This window comes from Syngnathus floridae, chromosome 13, assembly GCF_059516105.1.
Source record: "Syngnathus floridae isolate MCC-2025c chromosome 13, RoL_Sflo_1.0, whole genome shotgun sequence".
Lineage (NCBI taxonomy): Eukaryota > Metazoa > Chordata > Actinopteri > Syngnathiformes > Syngnathidae > Syngnathus > Syngnathus floridae.
The window spans coordinates 11,374,932-11,398,621 of NC_142425.1; the positions used below are offsets into that span (position 1 = coordinate 11,374,932).

At 47.0% G+C, this 23,690-nt stretch overlaps 3 protein-coding genes across 10 annotated transcripts in view; 1 reads left to right on the forward strand and 2 right to left on the reverse strand.

Moving 5' to 3' along the window:
• Window positions 1–4,204, reverse strand: LOC148388796 (GTPase IMAP family member 8-like). Its single transcript, XM_088395166.1, has 6 exons — window positions 4,054–4,204; window positions 2,722–3,429; window positions 1,922–2,611; window positions 964–1,731; window positions 778–894; window positions 1–622 (listed from the first exon to the last, which is right to left on the reverse strand). Exons 1-6 carry the CDS (start codon window positions 4,067–4,069, stop codon window positions 480–482), a joined length of 2,442 nt encoding a protein of 813 aa, XP_088251292.1. The 5' UTR covers window positions 4,070–4,204; the 3' UTR covers window positions 1–479.
• The window catches only part of LOC148388797 (peroxidasin homolog), a 23,987-nt gene continuing 4,350 nt past the window's right edge, over window positions 4,054–23,690 (reverse strand). The window contains exons 3-12 of one of the 4 annotated variants that reach the window (XM_088395171.1): window positions 11,829–11,993; window positions 7,165–7,215; window positions 6,625–6,663; window positions 6,161–6,508; window positions 5,593–5,895; window positions 5,260–5,523; window positions 5,153–5,194; window positions 4,970–5,048; window positions 4,694–4,868; window positions 4,054–4,241 (exon numbers count right to left, since the gene is read on the reverse strand). In XM_088395171.1, coding sequence (XP_088251297.1) covers window positions 4,730–4,868; window positions 4,970–5,048; window positions 5,153–5,194; window positions 5,260–5,523; window positions 5,593–5,895; window positions 6,161–6,508; window positions 6,625–6,663; window positions 7,165–7,195 — 1,245 coding nt within the window. In that variant the 5' untranslated portion in view covers window positions 7,196–7,215; window positions 11,829–11,993 and the 3' untranslated portion in view covers window positions 4,054–4,241; window positions 4,694–4,729. Of the gene's footprint in view, window positions 4,242–4,593; window positions 4,869–4,969; window positions 5,049–5,152; window positions 5,195–5,259; window positions 5,524–5,592; window positions 5,896–6,160; window positions 6,509–6,624; window positions 6,664–7,164; window positions 7,216–11,828; window positions 11,994–17,993; window positions 18,011–23,690 lie in introns of those variants that run through there. The other 3 variants (XM_088395173.1, XM_088395172.1, XM_088395175.1) reach the window with 3 other exon arrangements.
• On the forward strand, window positions 7,889–23,385 carry LOC148388798 (capping protein, Arp2/3 and myosin-I linker protein 3-like). Of its 5 annotated transcripts, XR_015862329.1 has the most exons (42): window positions 7,890–8,170; window positions 8,933–9,027; window positions 11,467–11,517; window positions 11,580–11,639; window positions 11,696–11,817; window positions 11,904–11,998; window positions 12,098–12,168; window positions 12,370–12,443; window positions 12,527–12,602; window positions 12,684–12,772; window positions 12,934–13,028; window positions 13,409–13,495; window positions 13,567–13,676; window positions 13,748–13,825; window positions 13,901–13,977; window positions 14,307–14,414; window positions 14,488–14,557; window positions 14,631–14,712; window positions 14,818–14,914; window positions 15,129–15,183; window positions 15,407–15,579; window positions 15,680–15,748; window positions 16,245–16,338; window positions 16,401–16,499; window positions 16,566–16,685; window positions 16,757–16,870; window positions 16,955–17,130; window positions 17,224–17,311; window positions 17,390–17,509; window positions 18,072–18,138; window positions 18,522–18,709; window positions 18,896–18,975; window positions 19,396–19,551; window positions 20,126–20,300; window positions 20,368–20,995; window positions 21,086–21,177; window positions 21,248–21,374; window positions 21,466–21,537; window positions 21,645–21,752; window positions 21,950–22,193; window positions 22,398–22,459; window positions 22,535–23,385. XR_015862329.1 is itself a non-coding variant. In XM_088395163.1 (40 exons), the coding sequence occupies exons 1-40, from the start codon at window positions 8,113–8,115 to the stop codon at window positions 21,988–21,990; spliced, it is 4,434 nt and encodes a 1,477-aa protein (XP_088251289.1). In that variant the 5' UTR covers window positions 7,889–8,112; the 3' UTR covers window positions 21,991–22,313. The 5 variants fall into 5 exon arrangements, 4 of the variants coding, with proteins under 4 accessions (XP_088251289.1, XP_088251290.1, XP_088251287.1 ...); XM_088395163.1 differs by lacking the exons at window positions 22,398–22,459; window positions 22,535–23,385 and having other exon boundaries at window positions 7,889–8,170; window positions 18,899–18,975; window positions 21,950–22,313; XM_088395161.1 differs by lacking the exons at window positions 22,398–22,459; window positions 22,535–23,385 and having other exon boundaries at window positions 21,950–22,313.

The following is a 23,690-nucleotide window of genomic DNA, read 5'->3' on the forward strand; positions in this document are numbered from 1 at the left end:
TAAGAAATTATGTATTTTATTTTTTCATTGTGCACATACATTTTTTAGTATGACAAGCATGAAGCGATCCTTACACCAGATTTAGCAGAAAATTACATTTCTATCTGTAGTCCAGCGCAAAACGAATAAACGAAATATAAACATAAAAACAAAACTAAAAAGCCCTCAATTGGCCTACAAAATAAATAAACGAAACTTTAATATTAAAAAAATGCGATGGGCTGGCAGCCAGTTGAGGATGTCCCCTGCCTACTGCCCGATGACGGCTGGGATGGGCTCCAGTCCGCCTGCGACCCCGCGACCCCATTCATCCAGAATGGAAACAAAACAGAAATCAGAGCAAATGTACTTACACAACCATTTAAAAACGCTTTCACACTTACAGACAATTTAGAATTTTCAATTAACCAAAGACGCCAGTTCTGGGATTGTGTGAGGAAGCCTTTTCCCCGATCGGCACACCGACGACATAATGCAGCTCAGTCATCCAGCGGAAAAACAGGCATCGATCTGTATCCTGACGACTCTGACATGTTGAGCGTCGAGTTATAATCATCGGTGTTGCCTTGTAGTTTAGACATCCATTCCACAACTTTATCCATTTCTGGTGTCGATTGACTCACTGCAAACGAATACAATTCACATTTTAATAGGCATCACTGACACAAATGAAATGCTAACAGTCGGTACGCTAACTTTGCCATTGCACAGTACGGTAATTGCTCAAATGCTAACCACAGAACAGTAACATCCACACAACAAGACATGTTTACGTACTGGTAGGGAGCAAGATGTCCATGCTGTTCATTGACTTGTTTAACTTCATAATGTTCCTACTCAGCTCGTCAATCTGCTCTTCAATGTCTGACAGAACAGATTTCTTCTTGGCCTTGCCTTTAAGAAGAGCAAACGTGAAACACAAAGAATATTAGATGATCAAGATGAGAATTTAATAGTACTTACTGTGTGCCACAGGAGAGGGAACAATCTCCTTTATGTTATCCTGTAGCTTCTCCAGCTTTGTCTTGTGGTCTCTCAACAGCTCCAGCCTTTGGCTTGTGAACGCCTGCACCACCATATTACGAACAGTAATTTTCCTCTTCTGGAACTTTTCGTCAATACTACGGTAGATGTCGTTCATGTTTGGACAGAAGAGGCGGCCCTGGTTCTTTGCTGACATGTCCTCTATCTTCTTAAACAGCTGGACATGCTGGGTATCATCGCGTGTCTCAAAGATGTTCAGACAGTGGTAACTGTTTCCACATTTGTCTACCAATTGTCGCAGTGCTTGGTCTTCTTTCTCGATATACTCCTCCAAGGATTTGTCTGCCAGAGTGTCCTCGTTTGTGAACAGAACCATTGTGTGGTTCCAGATTTTGTCGCCAAAGAGCGTGATGTGATCCACCAGGGCGTCCAGATTGGCCTTCCTGAACTTCAAATCCAAGGACAACACAATCAGAACAGCGTCAACCCCCTGAGGACTCAGGGTCAGACCGTTGACTATTTTTCGGTCCTGTTCCTGGGTGCACTCGGACTCCTCTGCTGCCCAGCCAGGGGTGTCGACCACTGTGACCTGCCTGTCGGCGACCGGTGCCTGCCTGGCCATACACGCGTGATTTGGTTGGGTAGAGAAGACTTTGTCTCGCACTATCAAATTTGCTGCTGTGGTCTTTCCGGACTTCTTTTGACCAAGTATCAAGATTTTTATCTCGTGCAACTTTTTGGTAGGACCTGTGTGGAAAAAAAATAATAAAATCAGAAATGTACGAGTGGAACAGATTCATTGCATTTCCATTCAGTTCAAGGGGACACACTGTCTTGATTTATGAACATTTCAGGTTACAAACGGGCTCCCAGAGCCAACAAGGTTTGGGGCACCAAAAACGCAAATTCTAATCATGCAAGACATTGGGACAAGTACCTTTCACTCCTCTGGTGGCCTTGAGTTGAGTTCTCCGTTGGACAGCGAGTTGCACTTTATTTTCCTTCTCCCTCAGGGCATCCAACATCTCCTGCTTGGGTGCAAAATGTTTCCCATCATTCCCAGCCAGCGTCTGAAGGATTTTCTCCAGCAGCTTGTCAACCTGAGCGCCGTCGTATTCGTTCATGTTGTCCAGGACGTGATATCTGTTCCCGCATATTTCCAGCAGATCCTGCAGAGATTTGCCTTCAACCTCAATGTATTCTTCGATGCTGCGTGAGCCCAGCCAGTCTCCTCGGGTGAACACCACCATGGTGTGTTTCCACACGTTCTTCCCAAACAGCTCAATGTGAGTGGTGGCTGCTTCCAGGTGCCTGCGGTTGAACGAAGCATCCGCATCGATCACCAGCAAGAGAACATCGGGCCCAGGGCGGCACTTGAGCAGGCTCTGCACAACCTCATCCTTGATCATTTCCGGTGTGTCACGCGCGTGGGAGCCTTTCCGCCAACCGGGCGTGTCCACAACTGCTATTTCCATCTTGCCCACCCTGGCCTCGTGAAGCTGAGAAACCACCGTTGTTTCGTCTTCTTGTTGTTCTTTGACACCCAGGATGGTGTTCATCACGGAGGTTTTGCCAACACAACGGCTGCCCAGGAGAATAATCTGAAGTTTCTGAATGGGTTTCATTTCTAAATTTTTCAGGGGGGAGGAAAAAACAACAACAAGATATTACCGTCAAAAACTTGCTGACTTGAAGAAGGCCATAACAAGGTGGTGGAGTAGCTCTTGCTATACTTGCCTGAAACAATCTTATTCAGTTCCTCTTGTTTCTTCAAAGCCTGCCTGAATCGCTCTTCGGCCTTCTTCGCCACTTCGTCCCTCTTCTGAATAGCATGGAAGACGCTGTTGCCCAGCATGTAGTAGCCGTCGTTATTCTCACGTACCATGTCGTCGATCTTCTCCAACAATTGAATGACCTGAGATAAGTTGCTCTTGTCCTTGTTGTTGAGCACGTGGTATCTGTCGTTACATTTTCCAATCAGCCAGGTGAGTGCTGCACCCTCGCTCTCAATGTGCTGCTCGATGGTCTTCTTGCCCAGGTAGTCTCCGAAGGTGAACAGGACCATGGTGTGGTTCCACACCCGATTCCCCAGCAGCTTCATGTAGTCTAGCACGGCCTTTTTCTCTTTCTGGGAGAAGCTGGCATCTGTAGGGACCACAAGGAGGAAGGCGTGCGGCCCCGGTTGGCACTTGGAGGCATGTAGCTTAAATTGTTGCTTGTCTCTCTCTGGGATCTCGTTGAGGGAAGGCGAGCGCTTCCATCCCGGAGTGTCGACCAACACCAGGTGGCGGCCTGCCACGATTCCGTGTCTGGCTTCGGCCTGTAGTGTTTGAGTTCGAGAAGATTCGAAGCGTTCTTTTGTCAGTATTGTGTTTGCTGCTGAGCTTTTGCCCTCCCCTCGAGCACCGATTATGACTAGTCTTCGCTCAGGCATGTCGTTTATCTCTGAAAAGCAAAAAGTACACAACGAAGCAGAGTTATATATAAAAAAAAATGAACTCCAGGTTAAGCATCTATTTATTTTTTTCATGCCAACCACTCCCTACTGGTTTCAGCTGCAAGTGAAACAATGCTAATTATACATCCACTGAATTCAACACTTTCAGTTGCTGTTTGTGCAAACAATGGAAATTTACCCAAAATGAAACTGCCGCTGACGTATTTGGAAATATTTTTCCAACCGCCTTATTGTGTCCGTCAAACATTTCTAAACAGAGAATGAGGTCTCTAATACAAAAAAATATATTTGATTCACTGCAAAGTTCAGAGTGCTTTTCCAGTTTTACAGGTTGACGACAAATGTTCTTTGGGCGAGAACTTCCTTGTCTCTGTAATCAACAAGTCTCTCTCTTTAGTCAGGTCTTTCTGGTTTGACGGTTGGAGTCCTGATGAATGTTAACGCCCAACACCACCAAACAAAAGAAACGTTACAAGACCTGGCCAAATAAAGTTTCTTTTTTATTTCTTTTTTTTAAAATTTTGCACATGCAACCTTCACAGTAAAAACCCAAACTAAAAAATGAACACCTTATTGACAAATGTTCGTTGCATGGAAGAGAGTCAACTTACCTTCTGGGTTTGCCATTCTGGGGTGGGGTGGGGGGTTTCAAATGGTCCCAAAACCAAATAAATAAACTCCCCCTGGTTCCTGATAGTTTTCTCCTGATTTTACGCTTCGTCGCCAGAACGCTTTGAAAGAAGTCTTGTACCTGTTACAAGATTGACTTCAGCAGACTGAATTCCGTCACGCACCGTTCCTGAGTGATGATTAGTGAGAAAGCAATCACGTTTTGTCAAGAAAGAAAAACTAGTCAAACTGGTTTCAGCCAATACGTGTCTTTAAAGGCACAGATCTCAAAATGATCAAGTATGTCAAAAGAATTTTATACCCAAAGACCAAAATGTTGTCATTCAATGACTTTTTCAATATCCCTACCAAACCTTTACTATGAGCCTGAAATGAACAACTTTCCACTATCTACATCTGAGTTGTCTAAGTCCAGTCCTCGAGGGCCTCTATTCTGCATGTTTGAAATATATCTCATCCAGCAAATCTGATTTAAATGTTGACCTCTATACTAATCTATACTGTCTATTAACCCACTGCAATTGCAGATAAAAGCTCAAACTTTATTTGAACATGTAAAAATACTCAATGTCAAAACAATCTGACAGTTAGAAGAATAACAGGAAAAAACGAGTTTGTTGCCTTCTGGCTGCCAAGTCCTTCACTTCATTTTCCCGGCTAGAGCAGGTTGGACATTTCCATCCAGGAAAGATCCCATTGTACCTCCGTCACGTCCTGTTTGGTGGCGGGATGGACGGAGGCGGGAGTCTCCTCGCTAGACCCCGTCCAGCAGCTGCGCGTGTAAAGCATCTTGTACCTTCACAAGAATCATAAAATGGGTCATGTTTTTTTATAGACATACATTATTATGACCGAGGACCCACTGTATAATAAAATATTTTTTAATATGCTACTGACCTGAAGTGATGAATTAGCAAGATAGCAAGCAGGATGAGGATCATAAGAATGCATAAAACAGCGAGCCACGTCCAGGAGCCTGTTCAAAGAATCGGTCATGTTTGTTTTCCTGAGTGATGTGACGATTAGATTCATCTCAAAGTCTGTATGTTTATAATTCAGGCTTAAAACAAAATGAGTTACTCGAGGTGGAGGCGGCTGACACATCCGTAGATAAGAAGTCGCCTAAAACAAATAGCAAACGTCAACGCTGAACAACGAGAGAAGATCCGATAGCGATGATGTCTTACTTGTTACTGACAACCAGCTCTGTGGGCTCTCCAGCGTTCCATCCTCTGACGCACATTTGTAAAAGCCTTCGTGTGCCTCGCTCACATTCTGAATGGTTAATTTCATTTCCGCGGTTGGACTTGGGGAACTGGATGTGAACATTTCCATGCCGTTCCTGAAGAAGGTCGTCTTTGTGTGGTTGGATTTCTGATAGTGACATGCTAAGATCACGCTGCCCCCTTGTGGTACGGAGAAGGCGGGGGTCCTCATGATGACTGGACCGGCTGTCGGACAATATAGAAGTCACAAAAAAAAAGACGTGACGCTGCGTTGACATCTTTCTGAAGACTCACAGGTGACGGTGACGTGGACGGCATTGCTGCGGCCTTCGGCGCCTTCGCACCAGTACAGCCCACTTTGGCCCTTCGTCGTCGAGACCAAGCAGATGCTGGATCTGCCTGGTTTGACTACACTGCCTGGTGAGAAGCATGCACGGGTCTTGGAGTCTGCGGTTCTTCTGAAGTGGCTGGTTGAAGTTTGCCTCAGGACCCAAGCTGTGGAGTTCGTCAGAGTCTCGGGACAGTGCAAGGTAAAGGTCTCGCCTGCGAACATGTGCCTGGAGCTGGGGGTCAGAGTCAGTGAGGGTGGGGGCAACTCTGAAGCACACAAAAAAGTACATACAATATTATATTCAAATTAGACATGCCCCCCGCAGGTGCCAGGGAGGATCATTGACTTTGGGGCATTTACTGATTTTTTTAGAATTTTTCTCAAAATGTTCTCACATCCACACGGGCAACATATATTGAATGTTAACTAGCATTTTCCAAAGAATTTTTTGAGTTTGTAAAAGTTTTGTTTTGCATGCCCCTCCCACAAGAAAAAAAATCCGCCGGTGCTACCAAACAAACTTTTCCTCACCTGACACACTCAGTGAAACCGGACCGCTTAGGAGCGCCTTGGTGGTGTTAGTATCGGAACACTCGGCCTGGCACCAGTACCTGCCGGCGTCCTCCCTCGCCACGGCGGTGATGGAGTAGCTACCCCCGGAAAGCAGATGCCGGGGGTCCTTCCCCATCCGGGTGGGGCGAGGCTCATTTCTGAACCAGCGGTAAGTCCACGCCAAAGTGGAGTTGGACTCCACCGTACATCGCAGCAGCACACACTCCCCGAGGAAGACCTTCGTCCCTGGCGGCCACACGGTCACGCTGACTCTCGAGTCATCCGGGTTGGAAGTTTGATTGATGCTGCTGAATGATGTCCTCGGGACTGAGAGATGCACAATGCAGAGTAGAGATGTGTCTCCCTCTTTAGCTCCACCTCACCTTCCCAGTAATAAACCATCATGCAATTTTAATTGAAGTCAATTGTGCCAGTGACCTTACCTTTAGAAGCTGCAACGAGGAGTACGAGTGCCGCTACACCTGGAATAACAAAAACAAAACCTCACACACAGGATCCACCAATAAAAAAAATTAAAAAAAGACGTTAAAATAATGTTGATAAAAAAAAAATGAATCCCCAAGTGTTGTGACAGCCCTGCAAATTGCTTTAAGCTTTGCAGTGCTTGACAAGTCTGGACCAGTCACAAAGACACACACAGTTGTCATGATCTTGTGAGCCTTTTTACACATGTGCTGTAACACACAACCTCACACTTAATGAATCTGAATAGTCGTTCTCATGGGAGCGCCTGGAATGTGGATGGACGAGTATTTTCTTCTCTCGCCAACTCATAAACATGAATACACACAGACTTGATTGGCGATACCTTGCTTGAAGGCTGAAGTAAAAACTACACAACAAACTACAAACGCATAATTGTGTATTCTCTCTGTATATGCACGACCCCCCGTTGGGCACCACTGACCTAAGAGACTTGAAAATAAAATAAAAGTTGAATTTGCATCTATTGATGTACTCACCCAGCAATGAAGAGATTAGGATGATGTTCATTCCGCCCCAAGCCTTGAGATCTTTCTCACAAAATGAAAAATTATTATTTGATGATAAAAAAAAATATAGATTTTCAGTCTCAGGTTTTGAAAATATCTCAGTGCTGTAATAAAGCAAAAGGCAATGAAAGAGGCCAGTCACAGAAGATAGTGATGGTCATCTTGGTGGAGACATTTCCTTCCTGTGACAATTTGTAAACAGGAGGAGTGGCAGATAAAGGGGAAGGGGGGGGGTGTCAAATTCCCTAAAGTACTTTCAAACTTTCTTTAAATAAGAGCTAGAGCACTCAAAACGTACATGCATGGTTTTGGGTTGTGAGAGGAAGCCGGAGTACTCAAAAAAAAAAAACGATTGAAGATGAGAATCGAACCCAGAACATCAGTAGTGTGAGGCGTCTATTCCATAAACACATTAAACCAAATGGTGTGCATTTATGCTTACACGATCATACTTGATTCATATTCATGGGGCTTATTTTTGTTGGCAATTTCTGAAGAAGTTATCAATAAATATGAATAATATTAAATGACATTCCATAATTTTTCCATTCACTTCAATGCCAACAAAAAATAAACTAGTGTTTTTTTTTAACTAGGAAATATTTTATTTAAAAAAATCTATTTTGTTTTTTTACTGCAAACTCTCCCTTTAACTCTCAAATCTCCTGCAGGTAACCCCTCCCTCACCCCTCCTCCCCTCTTCCCTCCCTCCATCCTTTCACATCCATCCTCCCATAATCCATAGGTTTTCTTCCGGGAACCTCGTACGCGCTGCAGGAATGCCTGCAAGTGCGACCATTGTTTTTGTCCGCGACTGAGGAAGAATAACAAAAGGGCGTCCATCAGAGGAGGAAGACAAAAGAGAAGGAGCAGGAACAGGGAGCAGGAGCAGGAGCAGGGCAGCCAGCCGCTGCAGTCATGGCCGCTAGAGAGATCACCGTTTTTGGCTTTGCCAGTGTGAACAAGGACATCACAGGTGGGTCTTCTTGTGGTTCGGCTTCCCAAAGCATCCCCCGCCCTCCTCCGACTCACTGCGGGCTCAATCGGGCATGTCGTCCGCGCCCCCTTCTCTTCTCCTCTCCTCTCCTCCGAGCACGCAGTTTGCTACGCATGACATCTTGTTCGCATGCATGTGCAGATGCATGCAGCGGGAGAACATTCAGCAGAACATTCAAGGACCTCTGCACGGACTAAAATTTGGGTTTTAAAAGGGCGGGCGGGGGAGCGTAAGATAATGTGAAAGCAATTTATTAGATTTCCAGCTGATTGGAAGCCGTTTAAGTGTTTTTTTTTTCTGCCATCCAGGAAAAAGGAGGGAGGGGTGCTCTAAGGCAGATGTTCCATGCATCTCCATGCTCTTTTCTAAATTTTTGAATCCTTGTAACACATTGGCTGCTGCTGTGTTAATTACTCCTAATGGCTCTTAGAGTCGCACTGTGATGATTGAATCAAGCATCACTTCATTCAAAACACCCTCCTGGCAAAAGGGGGTGGGCTGCGCCGGAGTGGGGGGGGGACGCTGAGCCTTCCTGTAGGCTGGCACAAGGTCATCGCTCTCAGTTGAATATTTCTGTCTGGAACATCTGAATTTACTTTTGAGGGGGTGGTTCTGTGTCATACTGCTCACCCCTCCCCTTTGTATTACGGGGGGTGCCAATCGAAACTACTTTTTGGGCCCACAATCTAAAAACTTCATTTCTTGACATCACTGACATCTTTTTGTCTCTTTCATCCACAGACAGCATCAGGAAGATCATCGAGAAATCAACCATCAAGTTCATTTGCGGGATTAAGCTCGACACCAAGAGTGGTAAAACCGAGGACCGGATTCTGGTAAGTTTGAAGACGACTCGGTTATTTCACAAATCATTTTCTAATGGCAGCCCCAAGCGTAGCGAACAGCACAGCTCGGTGAGAAAAGGGATTTTTGTTAACCACACAGAAGAAAGCAGGGCGGGTTCCTCAGATGCCGCTGGTTAAGCGGTAGGGGGGCTGAGCAGTCCACGGCGTTTGATTCCAGGGCACTTTCATCTGAGAATATAGGGCAGAGATGCAAGATCTCGTTTTTGTTTAGTGCCAGTTTATCTGGATTCGATCTGGGCCAATCGGCTCGCCTGCTATGAACTTGGAATGGATAGAAAGGATGAAGGCTTGACTCATGTGAAGGATTAAGATGGAGATTGACACGACGATCAATCGGTTATGTTTTTATGATTTACAATATCCTCAGTTGCCCTTCCTGCAAACCCCGCAAGGCCAATGAGCTTTTATCCCGCTCCGAATCGGTCTGGCTTTTGGCAGCTTCTGCTGCTCTGTGTTCATGATTCATCGCGTGGCAAGAGCAGGCAGTTAAAGATTTTTTTTTTTTTTTTACATGTGCAGCCTTTGATTACCGCGCACTCCTTCCAAAACTCTCCCTCCATAACACCTCTCTTCGTTTATCTTTGAACGAGGAAGCCGTCGTTCGTTACGTCGCCCCCTGCTGGGTCCCCGCGTCATCTACTTAAGTACCGATTTTGATCAGTCACGCCGGTTTAGGGATTTTTTTTTTTTTTGAAATGCACTTCTGTGTCATGTTGGTAATCCACAAGAACATTGGGTGGGAGTGCAAAGTCAGATGTGTGGAAATGTACCGGAGGTTACGAGGTGCGTTTCGCGCTCTGACGCATGAAAGACTTCGGAGACGATTGAAGACTTGAGAAGACTTCAGTTGTGTTCTCGTGGCGGCAGCGGTAATGACGTTCCTCCTGCTGCGTCAGCGCACTTCACATCCGTTTACTCTTAACTATGCCTCCGACTGCCGACTCATTACTGTAATGCGATACGGTCGGGCTTTATCGACTCGGAATATCTATCCAGAATGTTTGGAAGCGCTCCGGCTTGGAGTCCTTCCTCGCCACATAAGAAAGCGCCAGGTGGTGGCTTTCGCAATCGTGTGCTCATGCGAAGTGTTGTGTCAGAACCACCATATTTTGAAAATTCTTTAAAAAAAAAAAAAGTGAAAACATGAACATGAGGGTTTGAGTACAACGAGAATGAAGAACATTGATTGAATTCATCACCTGTTCAATTTTTCTGTATTTTTTTTAACTCTTTCACTGCCAGCCCAGATAAAATGGATCTTTGACGTCTATGGCTAAGAGAGCATTTTACAAACGTGTCGGAATCTTTCTGGAGACTTCTCAACCACACGGGCTCGATTTACTTTTAAAAGCTCTGGCGATTCTTTCCATATTTAACAACAAACTGACAATCCGCTTGTTATTCTCGTTTTGTTCAGAAGCGTCCGTGTGAAAGCATACAGTTCCTGTTGTTCCTCTGTAATGAAGGAAACACGAGGAGACTCTTTGGTCTCCAGGGAGTGTTTTAGTCGGGCCTTCGGAGTGTATGAAGTAAATGATTGGGAGCGACGGGGCAGAAAATGCGAGCAGGAGTAGCAGAGGGCAGTGCTCTTTGCTGCTGGTTGAACGCATCAACCTGCCAAAAACTAACCCCGAGATGCTACCTGACTTTTTCAGTTGTCGAGAACGGATGTGCGCTCCATTTTCTGTGCTAGAAATATCCATCTTGGCGCTAACGAGTGATTAGGTTGCAAATTAGCTCGCGAGATAGCAAATGCTAGCTTTGGTAGTCAAGAAAGAATCTGACTGTACTCAAAGATATGCCTTGTACCTTTTTTGATATATACAGAAGTCTTTTTGACATTTTAAGGCCACGTTTGTTTTTATTTGTGACAGCTCAAACGAGTCTAATTTGATGTCTATTTTTGTGCCCAGTACAAGTAAGTCTCTTGCTATTTTTGCTGATGGGCGCAGTGAAAAAGGGGGCGTTTGCGCCGTTGTAGGCGTGAACACAATCCAACTCGAATCTCAAGGCACGACAAGGTTTGTAATATGGTTCGTCGCCATCTAGCCGAACACATCTTACGACTCAAATGCTAAAGACATAACGTCTTCCCCTGAAGCGCTAATGTAAACGCGGTAAGAAAGTTGTGTCGGCTTGTCGAGTCCAAGGCCACTTTGTGCCGAAATGTGAGAATGTGAGTGGAACCATCTATTTTTTTCCCCCCTGCCTGAACGAAGTCGTCCACCGAACACGGAAGGGCTTTTAGTCGGATCAATACAAGAACACGGAAAGAAAGCAATAGATGAGTCTCATCCTTTACTGTCTTGTATAGCGTGCAGATTATTGTTTTCCGTCATAACCATTAAAACTCCCTCGACCGTTTTCAGCAACAACAAAATGGCGTCGATATGCTTCGTCTCTCCTCAGGTGCTGGCGACCTGGCGTCTCTACTTCCTGGCGCCCAAGATTCCCGCCAAGGTACCGCGACATACATTTCCGGCTAAAGTCGGTATCTTCTCTCAACGAATGTTTGACGACAGGTTGAAACCACGTTTAACTTCTTGGAGATCCGAGCTTTGAATTCACACCCAGATCACCAGGTGAGTTTCTGTTCACGAGTCACGGTTGAGTTCTTGATGAACTGCTCTTGTCGCAGGTCGTTATCGACACCGACAAGTCAACCTGCTGCCTGAGGTTCGAGTCACGTGACCACCTCAACCACGTGGTCAGCCACATCAATTATGCGCTCTCGCGGATTTTCAACAACTCAGTGTTTGCGTAAGACTCACCAGCTCGCAACTGGACGACTTAATAAGCGCGTGACCCAGACATTTCCGTCTTTTGCGATGTCTTGACCTCCGCAGACCTTCCATCTGTCACTCCGATAGCGATCTCTCCGAGGGCAGCAGGAAGTATTCGCCCAGCTCGGAGACGTCGGTGGAAACTCAGCGGGCCTGCGGTAAAAATGAGCAAGTTATCTTTCACACGATTAGTTTCCGTGGTGTTCTTTTTTTACACACACACACACACGATCAAAGATGTCTGTTCCCCCCGACAGGAGGATTTTCAGAAACGTACGCCGCGCTGTGCGACTATAATGGCATCAGCTGCAAGGAGGAAGTGCAGTGGGTAAGGAAATCGTTTTGAAATGTTTCACCGTGCCAACAGACCGATGAGTAATATCAAAGGAGGGGGAGTCGAGTCACGTGACTTGAGTCGCCGATTTTAGAACTTGGGATTTTGCTTGGCTAACTTGATCTAAGACTGTCTGAATTTTCTAGATCGTTTGCACTTTTGTTGACTTTTTGTGACTTTATCTGTGTCCTCTAGGACGTGGACACCATCTACCACTCCCAGGACAACCGTGAGTTTAACCTGCTGGACTTTAGCCACCTTGAAAGCAGGTCAGATGATGCAAAAACAAACATATAAAAAAAATATGCTAGTTTACTAATAAATTCTGATGGTTCCCCCGCCCCCCCTGCAGGGATCTGGCAGTGATTGTCGCATCAGTGGCGTACAACACGTGGTTCACTAAGCTGTACTGCAAAGACCTGCGCTTGGCAAGTGAAAATTAATCCGCGGCTGCGTTGTTTTGTTGTCAAACGGGAAGCTTACGTTTTCATATGCTTAATTGCGTTCAGGGCTCGGAGGTGACCGAGCAGGTCCTGCACACGGTCAGCAAATCATCCAGCCTTGAAGAGATCACGCTGGAGAACGTCGGGTTGAAATCGTAAGCACCAAAAAAAATACAATCGATTTTACAGCTGAACGAGGGTTCGACTCAAGCGGAAAATTCTTAAAGTGATCTTGGGTTGAGCCTTGAATATTAAGCAGAAAGAACTTTGGGAGAAGATTCCAACAATTTCCAGCATTTCATTTGCTGTGTTGCAGAGACTTCCCACAGAAGATGTCGACCGCTCTCTCGGAGAACCCCGCCGCTGTCATCCACTCGCTCAACCTGGCCCACAACTCTCTGGACAACCAAGGTGGAGATAAGCGGCCATTACACTCTAAGAATAACCAGCCACATGCTCTGAATCCAACCATCCTCCAATTTTCACGGACATTTGACAAGCCACGGGTGTCTCCACTGGAAGTTAATTTTAAGGGTGGTGACGCCTCTCCGGAGGCTCTAGCGCCCGTGTCTAAGTGACCGTTAGCGAGACGCCCAAGCGCTAATTGCTTCTGATGAGTCGACTGCCACCACGCACGGATGGTCGCCGGCGTGTGACTGTGACTGCGAGTGTTAATGAGAGAGCGACTTGTCTGAACAGGAGGCCATGTTCAAATGTTCACAAACGACTCGCTATTTCACTCTTGACTTGTTTTGTGGGAATATATTGCCACTTTTGTAACATTTACACAGGCGTTGCCAGCCTAATCCAGCAAATGTGCCACCTCAGCAAAGGTCTGCGTCTCCTCAACCTCTCCAAGACCTCGCTCACCTCAAAAGGTTGTTGGATTTCCCCGCCATTTTTGATTCGTTCAAATAACATTCGACCAATCCACCTTTTCTCCATCTAGGGGTGGTGTCGCTTTCTATGGCGCTCAATTCCAGTGACGAATACTCCAACTCGCTTCTGCACCTGGACCTGAGCAAGAACCCCGGTGTCCTGTCCGGGGACGACGCCTCGGTCAGGAAGCCCCATGCATTTTCTTAAATGGAGCCATTTGTCCTTGACGTCTCTTCTTTCTGTCTTTGCAGAGCTTGTATCTGTTCTTGTCGCAGCCCAACTGCCTGGTGCATCTGGATCTGTCGGGCACAGATTGCTCTGTGGACTCAGTAAGGCTTTAACCATCCAAAGCTGTGTGTCCTTCCTCTGCTCGGATTTAACCCTTTCCACTCTGTCTCCGGCAGCTATTCGGGGCTCTACTGAGGGGCTGTTGCGCTGATCTCTCCTTTCTCAATCTTTCCAAAAATTCCTTCTCAAACAGGTCAGTCCTGTGCAAAGGGCTAGAACCTGGCCAATATGAGAAAACCGAGTCACGATCTTGGTGGTAGAATGAATTAAACTTTCCGGCTGTGTAGTATTTTTTGGCAGAACTCACTGTTTGCTCTTCACAGATGAATTTGAGAGCTCTCATTGTGTATGAATACTTAAGTGGTGCCATCCGTCATCCCTTTCTTCTGTATGCGATGTCCGTACTCTGCGTTCAGCAAGTCAAGAGCGTCGACGCTTGTCTATGTGGCCACTCTCGCCTCATCTCATCCATCTCGCTTTCTCGTTTCCTACTCTTACTGTTTTTTTTATATATATACCTAGCAGAAAAGGGAAGGACACACTGCCGTTGTTCCGTCAGTTCTTCAGCTCCGCCTTCAGCCTCACCCACGTCAGCCTGGCCGCCATGAAACTCCCCCCTGATGTCTTCAGGTACTCCCTCCATTTTCCCAAACATTTGTTCTCACTTGAGGTTCTTGCAAAGAGTAATTGTCTGGGTCAACAGGGCTCTGCTATTGGGCTTAACCTCCAACCCTCACATCAATGACCTTCATCTGGACATCAGTGGCTGTGAGGTGAGAACAGATCCAGAATACGACGGTTCTTCTGCGATCTTGAGCTTGTTTGCCTTTTCTGACCATCCTTCAGCTTCGATGTGCCGGCGCTGCCGTCCTGCAGGAGCTCTTCCCCAGAGTCTCTTCCATCGCCACTCTGGACATCTCAGACAACGGTACGGTGACACGGGGTGACATGCCCTTCCCATCCTGTTTTGACCTTGTCTGGTTTTGTCAAGTTAATCCCCGGGGTGACTTTTGAGATGTTCTCGTGTCGACAGGTTTGGATGCCGACTTGCTCACGGTTCTGCCCGCCCTCTCCCGACACCACTCACTGAAACACCTTCATCTCGGCAAGAACTTCAACATCAAAAACAGGTGATCCGCGTCACGCTTTTAATGCGGTTATTTGCGTCTCGGAAAAAAAAAAAACCCTCAAACACGGCATGTGCCAGCTGGAATCAACAGCTCTGTTGACTCTAGTTCACTTTTCAGACGCCGTCGGCTTCTCACCCGCTATGCAGCTGCAGCTAAATTACGATAATTATCCTCGGCTCATTCGCTGTCTGTCTTCACATCTTTACATCCGCAGAGTTTTGGATGAAGTCCTACAGAAGTTGGTGCAGCTCATACAAGAAGAGGAATGTGTGAGTGAGGACAGGATGATCTATCCAAATGCTCTTCTATAGACATCACGACAGCCCGAGAGAGAAAGAGAAATCTTGTTCACACTACGTTTCCCAGAAACATGAATTATTTCTGTCTCCCTGTTTGCCTTGTGTTCCACCATCTTCACATACATGTATAATCAATAATTCATACGTGCAGTGTATCAAACCACATGGAAACACTTCCTGTGTCTCTCCCCAGGCCCTCCAGACTTTGTCGCTGACCGACTCGCGCCTCCGTTCCCGGGGTACGGTTCTGGTCAACGCCCTGGGGAGCAACACCTGCCTGAGGAAGGTGGATCTGAGCGGCAACAACATGGACGACATCGGCGCCAAGATGCTGAGCAAAGCCCTGCAGATTAACACCACGCTCCGGTAAGCTTGTGGTTTTGAGGAGGTCGGAGGTGGTTACAGGTAGCGGTTAGATGGGGTGGAAAATTTGGGTGGCAAATGTTCATCCATGTGCTCACTGCAGGAGCGTGACATGGGATCGCAACAGTACCTCCGCAGCAGGATTTCTTGACGTGGCCAGAGCACTCGAACAGTAAGAGCATAAGATTGTCTTTTGGGGTTATTATCATCATTATATTGTTATTATTGTCATTATTATTTATATTATAATTGTTATCATTTTTTTACAATTATTTTATTAATATTAAAATTTTATTATTATTATCATCAGGGAAAACGAGCATGTAGTTGTTCACTCGCATTTTCGTAAGCAGTTATCCCGTCAGATTTAGTTTGTGCAGTAAGACCTGCAGTGCCATCATAGTTGAAAATGGCAACACAAGCCTGGCGAATGGATGTTTTCCTCGTGGCCATCTTAAAATGTTCAGCCGTCGTTTCAGGCCAAGTCGGACATGGTTGAAGAGGGTATTACTCACTCGCTCTCATGAGGGGATATTATGGGATGGGCTTGTCCAGTGGCGATACTGAACTGAACTAACCCTCAAATATGGAGGCAGCCGTGGAAAAGTGGTTAGCAAAAGTGTATGCCCGATGGAACTCACTGCCACGTTTTCTCTCCTCTTCTTAAGTAATTTCACGCTGCAGTACATGCCTCTCCCCCTGAGCGACATCAGTCAGGCGTATCGTAGCGCCCCCGAGAGGACGGAGCAGGCATTGACCAAGGTTGGTGCAGCGTGGTGTTGTTGTTTTTGGGCTCGGTGGAGAAATCTTGACTTCCCGCTTAGATCCAACGAGCTCTGGTGAGGAACAACCAGACTCAGCGGTTCTCCCAGCGTCAGGCTCTCCGGCTGCATCAAGGCCTCGTCACCAGCACCGCAGAGCAGGTAGCGCTGCTGTTTTGACAGCCGGTGGCTTCGATCTCATATGAAATTTTTTTTTCCGTTTCCAAGGTGATGGAGCGTCTGTGCGCACGCGTTCAGCAGCAGGTGTGCCTGCTACGAGGCGTCGGTGAAGCGGAGGATATTCAGGCGGCCAAGCAAGTGCTAAAGGAGGCCAGGAATTCCCGCGCGGTGAGCCATCCGACTCTTCAAGTGCAGGGCAGTAAAGCTGAAAGCATGTTTTTGTTTTTGCACACTCTTAGCTGTACCCCTCCCTGTGCGAGCTGGCGCACGTGCTCTCTGTGGACGGGCCGGTGCGACAACGTTTGGACTCGCTGGCTGGCGAGCTTGCCAAAGCCGCCGACAAAGAGCTTCAGGTTGTTTGCATTGCTCGTCCAAGCGCCCAATTCCGATTCAGGCCGTAAGTGTTCCTTAGGTGACGGAAGGCTGCTCTTGCACAGGTGATCGTCGATTCAATGGTGTCGCTCTGCCGTGAGCTCTGTCCTCTGTCGTCCGCCGCGGCGGAGCGACTGTCCCCGCCGCTCTCGTCCGTCTCGGACCGCGTATCCGTACCTCGCGCCACCATTCGCACCGCCCTGATGGAAAGAGCAGCGCAGGACGTCCACCGAGCCTTAGAGTAACTCTTCCGTAATTCGGGCAAACTACTGATTTTCTACTTTCGTTCCCCAGGCGGGTATGTAGTTTAAAGAAAACCATTTTCCTTCCGTAGAGAAGTCAAGCTGTCCGTGGTGTCCTATCTCACCAACTCCATCGTGGACCAAATCCTGCAGGAGCTCTACGCCACCCATAAGACACTGGTAAATCCGACGTTGTCGACATTCACGTGTGCCTTGAGCGGTCAAATTTCCATCCTTAAAGAGGACTCCCTGTCCCAGACCCGGCAGGTGTCTCATCTGAAACGCTGGGATGGCTCGTGCGAAGACGGGACTGGCTGGAGGTTCAACAGACATAGAGACTCTCTGGACATCACTGAGGAGGAGCTCGGCACCAGTATAGTAAGTGAGGGTACGCTGTGAGGAGAACCGCAGGGATCTAGTTCCGTGCCACCGGGTCTAAGATCTGAATTTCGCCCAGCAAAAGCAAAGCGGTTGACTTCCTGTTCCGTTTCAGATATTGAGACTTCTTTGTGCATCCTGTTTTCATGCCCGCCCAATTATGTGTCGGTTCGTCAAATTAATAAAGACCAAGTGGCCCCTTTTTTTGTCTTTGTTTAGCTTAAAACATTGTTGTCTTGAGGGGAGTTCCTCAAGGTTCCGTCTTCAGCCCCTTTGTCCTCACTTTAATCAGTAACTTCTCTGCAAGACTTTGCTAACAATTAAAGACCTCAAATATCTCTGTATCCTTCACCCTGAAGGATCTCAGGTGCTATCTGTCAACATTCTATACTTAGCTCTCCTTTTAAATTCCTGCAGAACCTGGCTGCAACAGAAAGAGGATTTGTTCTTTTCAAACTCCCACTGACAAAAGCACTCTTTTTACCCTGGGCCGTCTTTGTATTCTCGGGTCTTGACGTCATGTTTCTGTCTCCAGTCCTTTCAGTATCTTCTTCCCTTCCAGGACACAATAGCCATTAAGAAGCGCAGCTCGAGAACGAGACGAATACGACCCGTCTCCACCAGGCTGAGTGAGTAGTCCCACACATCCCGCCTCTACCTCTTCTTTTCCCGTCAGACCTCCAATCCCCCCTCCAATGACACAAATGGCTCCATTAGAGTACTTTCTGATCAGCCCATTTTTCCCTTTTGCGGTATTGCCTTCTGAAAGATGACTTTATGGTTTCTTCAGCGGCGGCTGAGCCGTAATGGACCTTTCGGGAAATATCCCTGATTGATGATAGGGGAGATTAACAATCAAAACATCAGATGATTGTTTACTGATGGGCTGCATTGATGGCGAGTCTGCCTCACAGTCAGACGTTGATTCTTGGTTCTTCTGAGTTTGGACGTTCTCAACTTGGGTCAGTTTTCACATTTCATGCGCACCCATCCATATTCTCTTCGCCCTCAGGTCTCTGCGATGACTCCAGCTCCTCGCCGCCCCCTTCCATCCCATCCTATTCCACACCTCTGTCCCGCTCAGCCTCCTGGGAGGGCCTGTCTGAGTTGCCCACGCAGGGTCTGCCCCTCCACCACGTGACCAGGGTCCGGCCGAGACCTCCGCGCAGGCACAAAGGAGGATACCTTCCGGCTGAGACGGTGAGGGGCCTTTCGCTCCTACTATCTCACCATTTGTAGTATACTTTAATATCAGAGCTGGCAAAAGTTTGCACACCCCGTACTTGAATGTGCGGTTGTAACGGATTAACAGTATTTCCATTCATTCCAATGGGGAAATATGATTTGAAGTACAAGGACATTCTGTGTTATGTTCTTTGTGATCAGCAGTGTAGTGAAAATGGAGGAATAAGCCCGCTGGATGATGGACTGCCAGATTTCTATACTAAAAGAGTCCTTCCAGACAGGTAAGAGCTTCCTTATTCCTGTTGTTAAAATCATTTTGGGACATTACTTCAAATCTGCCTCACTTCAAACTATATGAAAAGTCACAATGTTTTTCCATTATTTCAAAATCAACAGATGTAATTTGTCCAAAGGTTTTTGAATGCACCAATTTGCCTCAAGAAAATGTGCAAATATTTTGTTGACATTCCACATTGGATTATAAAACGACAAAGCAGGAGGTATTGACAGAGATAAACCATTGTGTATAAGAAGAGGTGTTGCCTAGCAACAGTCAAACAGCAGAAGGAGAAACCGCAAACACGCGGCTGTTGAATGCAACGAGGTCCCGACAGAGTTGACAGAGGACGCGAGGTATAATTGTGCCAGACGGGAGCGAGTTTGTCTGACACGCCAACTATGACCTTCATCGTCTCCCGCAGTCAACTCTCCTCTTTGCACAACACGCACTCGCTGAGGAGGAAGAAGAGGAGGAACGTGCTCGCCATCTTCGGTTTCCGCAGAAACCGCAACCAGACCAACCAGGAGTCGGACGTCGACTTTTACGGCGAGCACGCCGTGGCTACGGCACCGTCGGGGTTCGTATACCAAAATGTATCAAAAGCCCCCCTCACTTGCCCATTAGTCCCGCCTCACACAAATTCCGCTAATGTCGTGCTTTACATCGCTGCCACCAAAACACCATCTGCTCCGCATCTTGCAGTGTTCCAAAACGCATCTTCGTGGTTCTTTTGAGGACACTCGGAGGCTGTGAGTCCCCTAAACGACCCAGAAAAATATGTGCCTCATCTTGTTCAATATGCCAAGCAACTTATGGTGTACACAGGAGTGAAGACACAGATGTCGACGACAGCCGGCAGATCGCACTTTCTTTGCCAGAAAATGACTACAGGATACCATATCTGTCCACTTGATGTCTTTTGCATTTTTAATAGACCAGCACTGAGTTGTAAAACTATTCTTTAAAATAATAATGAAATAGAATGTAAAGACAAACTGTAGAATTCCTGTCAAGGTAACTGGAGTCGGAATGTCCGGTTAGTTCAATGTGAGAATCTGGGCGTGAGTTGTGGCCTCCAGCAGATCCTTGCAAGTGCCGTTTTATATTTCTGTGTTTGACTAACTTTTGATGCTCATGTGTTTTGTCTTCAGGGCAGCCACGGAGAACGTGTACACACTCCTCCAGCCCCCAAGGGCCAAAGCAGGGTCTCCCGGAGATAGACCTGAGGGGAAGAATACTCTGGTTCTGAGCCTGCCACCACCCATGCCGGGCATTCCGTATTCAGTGATGGCAGGAAGCAAACACCCCTTTTACTCCCCCACTGAGGTACTGATGCCACCGGGTCAAAGATTTTTATGTAATTTCTCAAACTATTCCGGGTTGTTTTCGATAGCGCTCCGAAAAAGATGCGGGGCCCGGTGATCATCCGCCGATAGAGGCCGACAAGTATTGGGCGGACGACAAGCAGAGGACCAGCGAGGTTCTGCAGGCCGAGGACATATGGCTGGACACCAGGACGGGCGAGCGGCACGTGGAGAGGCGGCGCTCGGACGAGAGGCCGGGGGAGGCGTGGACCGTGGACAGACACCCGGACCGACAAATAGACAGACAGTGGACGGCGGAGAGACACACGCAGTGGCAGATTGATCGCAAGATGGAGAGACAGCGGCTGGGCGGCAGGCAGATAGACCGCTCATGGTCGGAAGGCAAGCAGACAGACGTGCAGCTGGATGCCCAGTTGACGGACAGAAGTGTCTGGAAGCCCGACAGACATCACTTCACTCCGAGGCCGTTGCCGCCGTACCCCTCGGACAGGACGCCCTCGCCCAAACAGGAAGTGAGCGCCGAGGTGGACGCACAGGGGGAAAGACGGGTCAGTCCTGATTCTTGTCCGGAAGGGTGGAGGAGCGGCTACGGCGGGCGAGCGGCCCCCAAACCTGAACCCCCGCCGCAAAGTAGCAAACCCAATTTGTCCAAACTACGGCAAAGGCATCGGGTGGAGAGCTCAGACACACTACCTGGTGAGGGTAGTTGTAGGGGGACAAAGTTCATGCCTGTGAGTGTTGCTATGTTGGAGGGACTTCAAAATACAATTTGCTCTGTTGCTGCAGAAGAAGATGACGATGTCCAGAGGGAACCGGCCAAGAAGGACCAGGAAAAAAGAAGAGACCAGGAGACTCAACCTCCGCCGATTCCCGAAAAGGTATACGACAAATATCCTTGCGCTGAATTACTTTGCGAGTTGACTTTCTGTGCCGATGGGCTTTAAACAGCCAAAGGCGACGTCGTACGTGACTTTCCTGAAAGAGCCTGCTCCGGAGAGGAGCTTGCCCCCTCCACCTTTGCCCCCTCCGTTCGGCAGACATGCGCACGGGCTGCCCGACAGAGCTGCCAGTCAAGGTGTGTGAAAACAAAACAACACCGTCAGTCAGACATAAATGTGACGGTCGCGTCCATTTAGAAATATTTTCATTTCCTTTCACTCACTCAGGTGAAGAAGGATTGCGCCCTCAGGCACCCATCAAGCCTCAAAGGAACCGGAAAGCCATGTCGTGCGACGCAGGTATCGCCTCATGATATGGTCCACGAGTCCAAGTGTCGGTCTGCCATTTTGTATCTTGCTAACGTTGCACCATGTCTCCCCCTTACCCATGTCCTCCATCAACTCAGGCACGGACAGGGACAGCCCCACTAGCATTGAGAAGCCCCCCAATCGCAAACCCCCAGAGAAAAAGCCTAGACTGCCCCAAAACAGAAATAAGTCACTGGACTTGTCTGGTACATGTCTGCTTTTTATATCTGTGTGCTGTCAGTGTGGTGTTTGTCGTTGTATTGTTGTACCAGTGTTAAAATTTCCACCATTTGAAAATGTGACGATGAATTAATTCGCTATGTATAAATTACGATTGTATTTATGATGAATGATTCAAACACAACTGGATGTAAAAATCTGATTATTTTTTTTGTCTTCACAGACAGCTTCAACTCAGCACATGGTCACAGCGAGTTGGTGTGATGATGTCACAGCACACACACGTGCTCCCCTTATTTAACAGTGTTTGCTTCTTCAGAAGACCGCCCTCAACTTCTTATCTGACTTGTGGCTTGTAAAATCTTCATTTTTTTTAGTCATATTATCAGAATGTGATTTCTACAACTGGAGTGCCCACCGACACAGCCGACTGCCTTGAACATGACTTGAGGATTTATATCTGAAAGGTGATATTATATTTTATAGAGAGAGAGAGAATAAAAATCAATATTATGTATGAGCACCCCCAATAAACCATAAGTGTATGAACGAATGTATGAATAAAAAAATGTAATGGATAAACTGTTTTTGCCGGACTGTTTTTTGTAGTTTTGGATATTTTACTCATTTATTATTTTGTGCTTATTAGTTGTGTCCATTCATCCATGCAGACAGAGGAACATTTCCGGCACTGCTGTCTTACCTGCTGCCAAGGAACCGTCATGGACTTGAGGTCAGGCTCTCCATCCCCAAACTCATCATTGATTGATGCATTATTTTATTTTGATTTGTCTTTTACTTGCTATAGGAAACTTTTCCCTGGCAAAACAGACGTGTGTGTACATGTGGCTCCTTAAAGTGCAAACTGCCCCACATCAGCAGTCATTAGTCCGCTTTGAGGATCTAATCACTCGCGGTCGCTTTGATGATCGACCTTGCAGGTGGATGCTATTTAAACCTCATAAATAATGTCACCCCTCCCCAGCCGCCCACCACCCTTCTTGCGTTGGCATGGCGACAGCTTTTCCCGCCACAAGCTGGAGAATATGGAACAGCAGGGGGCGACTGATCACTATAAATAGGCAGAGGCAGGCACTGGACACACATACACACACATTCATACACAACTGGAGCCTTCCCGGTTGCCATTAGCAACCGTTGCCCTGACCTTTTCTCCTTTTCCGCTGTAATGAGTCCAAAGCAAGCCTGACGACAACGCGTGCGCACACACCACATCATAGTCGAAATATTTCTCATTTTAATTTGACTTTCCACTACAGTCATCTGGAAGTCTATTCGGCTCCTTTACGATGCAATATTGCACATTTTCGAATCAAAATAAGGCTTCGATCCTGGGTAAGGTTTCAATAAAGGGGTAGGGCTGCAAACTTGGGTATCGTTATGCGAGCAAATTAGCACTCACAATAATGAATCTTTTCGTTCCGCACTTGATATTGCACATTTGTTCATGTGGGCAGAACGGTTGATGAAATAAAAGGTAAGGCTCTCGCTGGGTAATTGACAGCTTCCCTCCGGAAGCAAGTTTCATGCGGATGTATGGCCTCGTTAGCGCTTTTATTGCCGTTTACAAGTTTACAAGCAAGCTGCGGAAAAATGGCTGAGCCGTGCCGTGAACTTTTAACTGTGGTTGTCGCTTGTTCTCTCTCTCCTCTTTTTTTTTTTTTGTTGAGCTGATGACCGCTACGCATATTCCTCTTAATCATCAGCCTTCTTCAGTGGTTGCCAGGCAACGTGAGGGAAGGAAGCTGGGGATAGAGAATGAGTGGGTAGAGCTAGAACACAAATTGATCCGTTTGCCTTACAGGTCAAATTAACTTGGTTTTTTTTAAACGTTTGTGGCAAAAAAATAAATTAAATATGAATTATTTTAAATCAAAACATCAGATAAAAATAAAGGCAAAAGTAACACCTGTCAAAGTGAATTAAAAATAAAAGTCACTTCA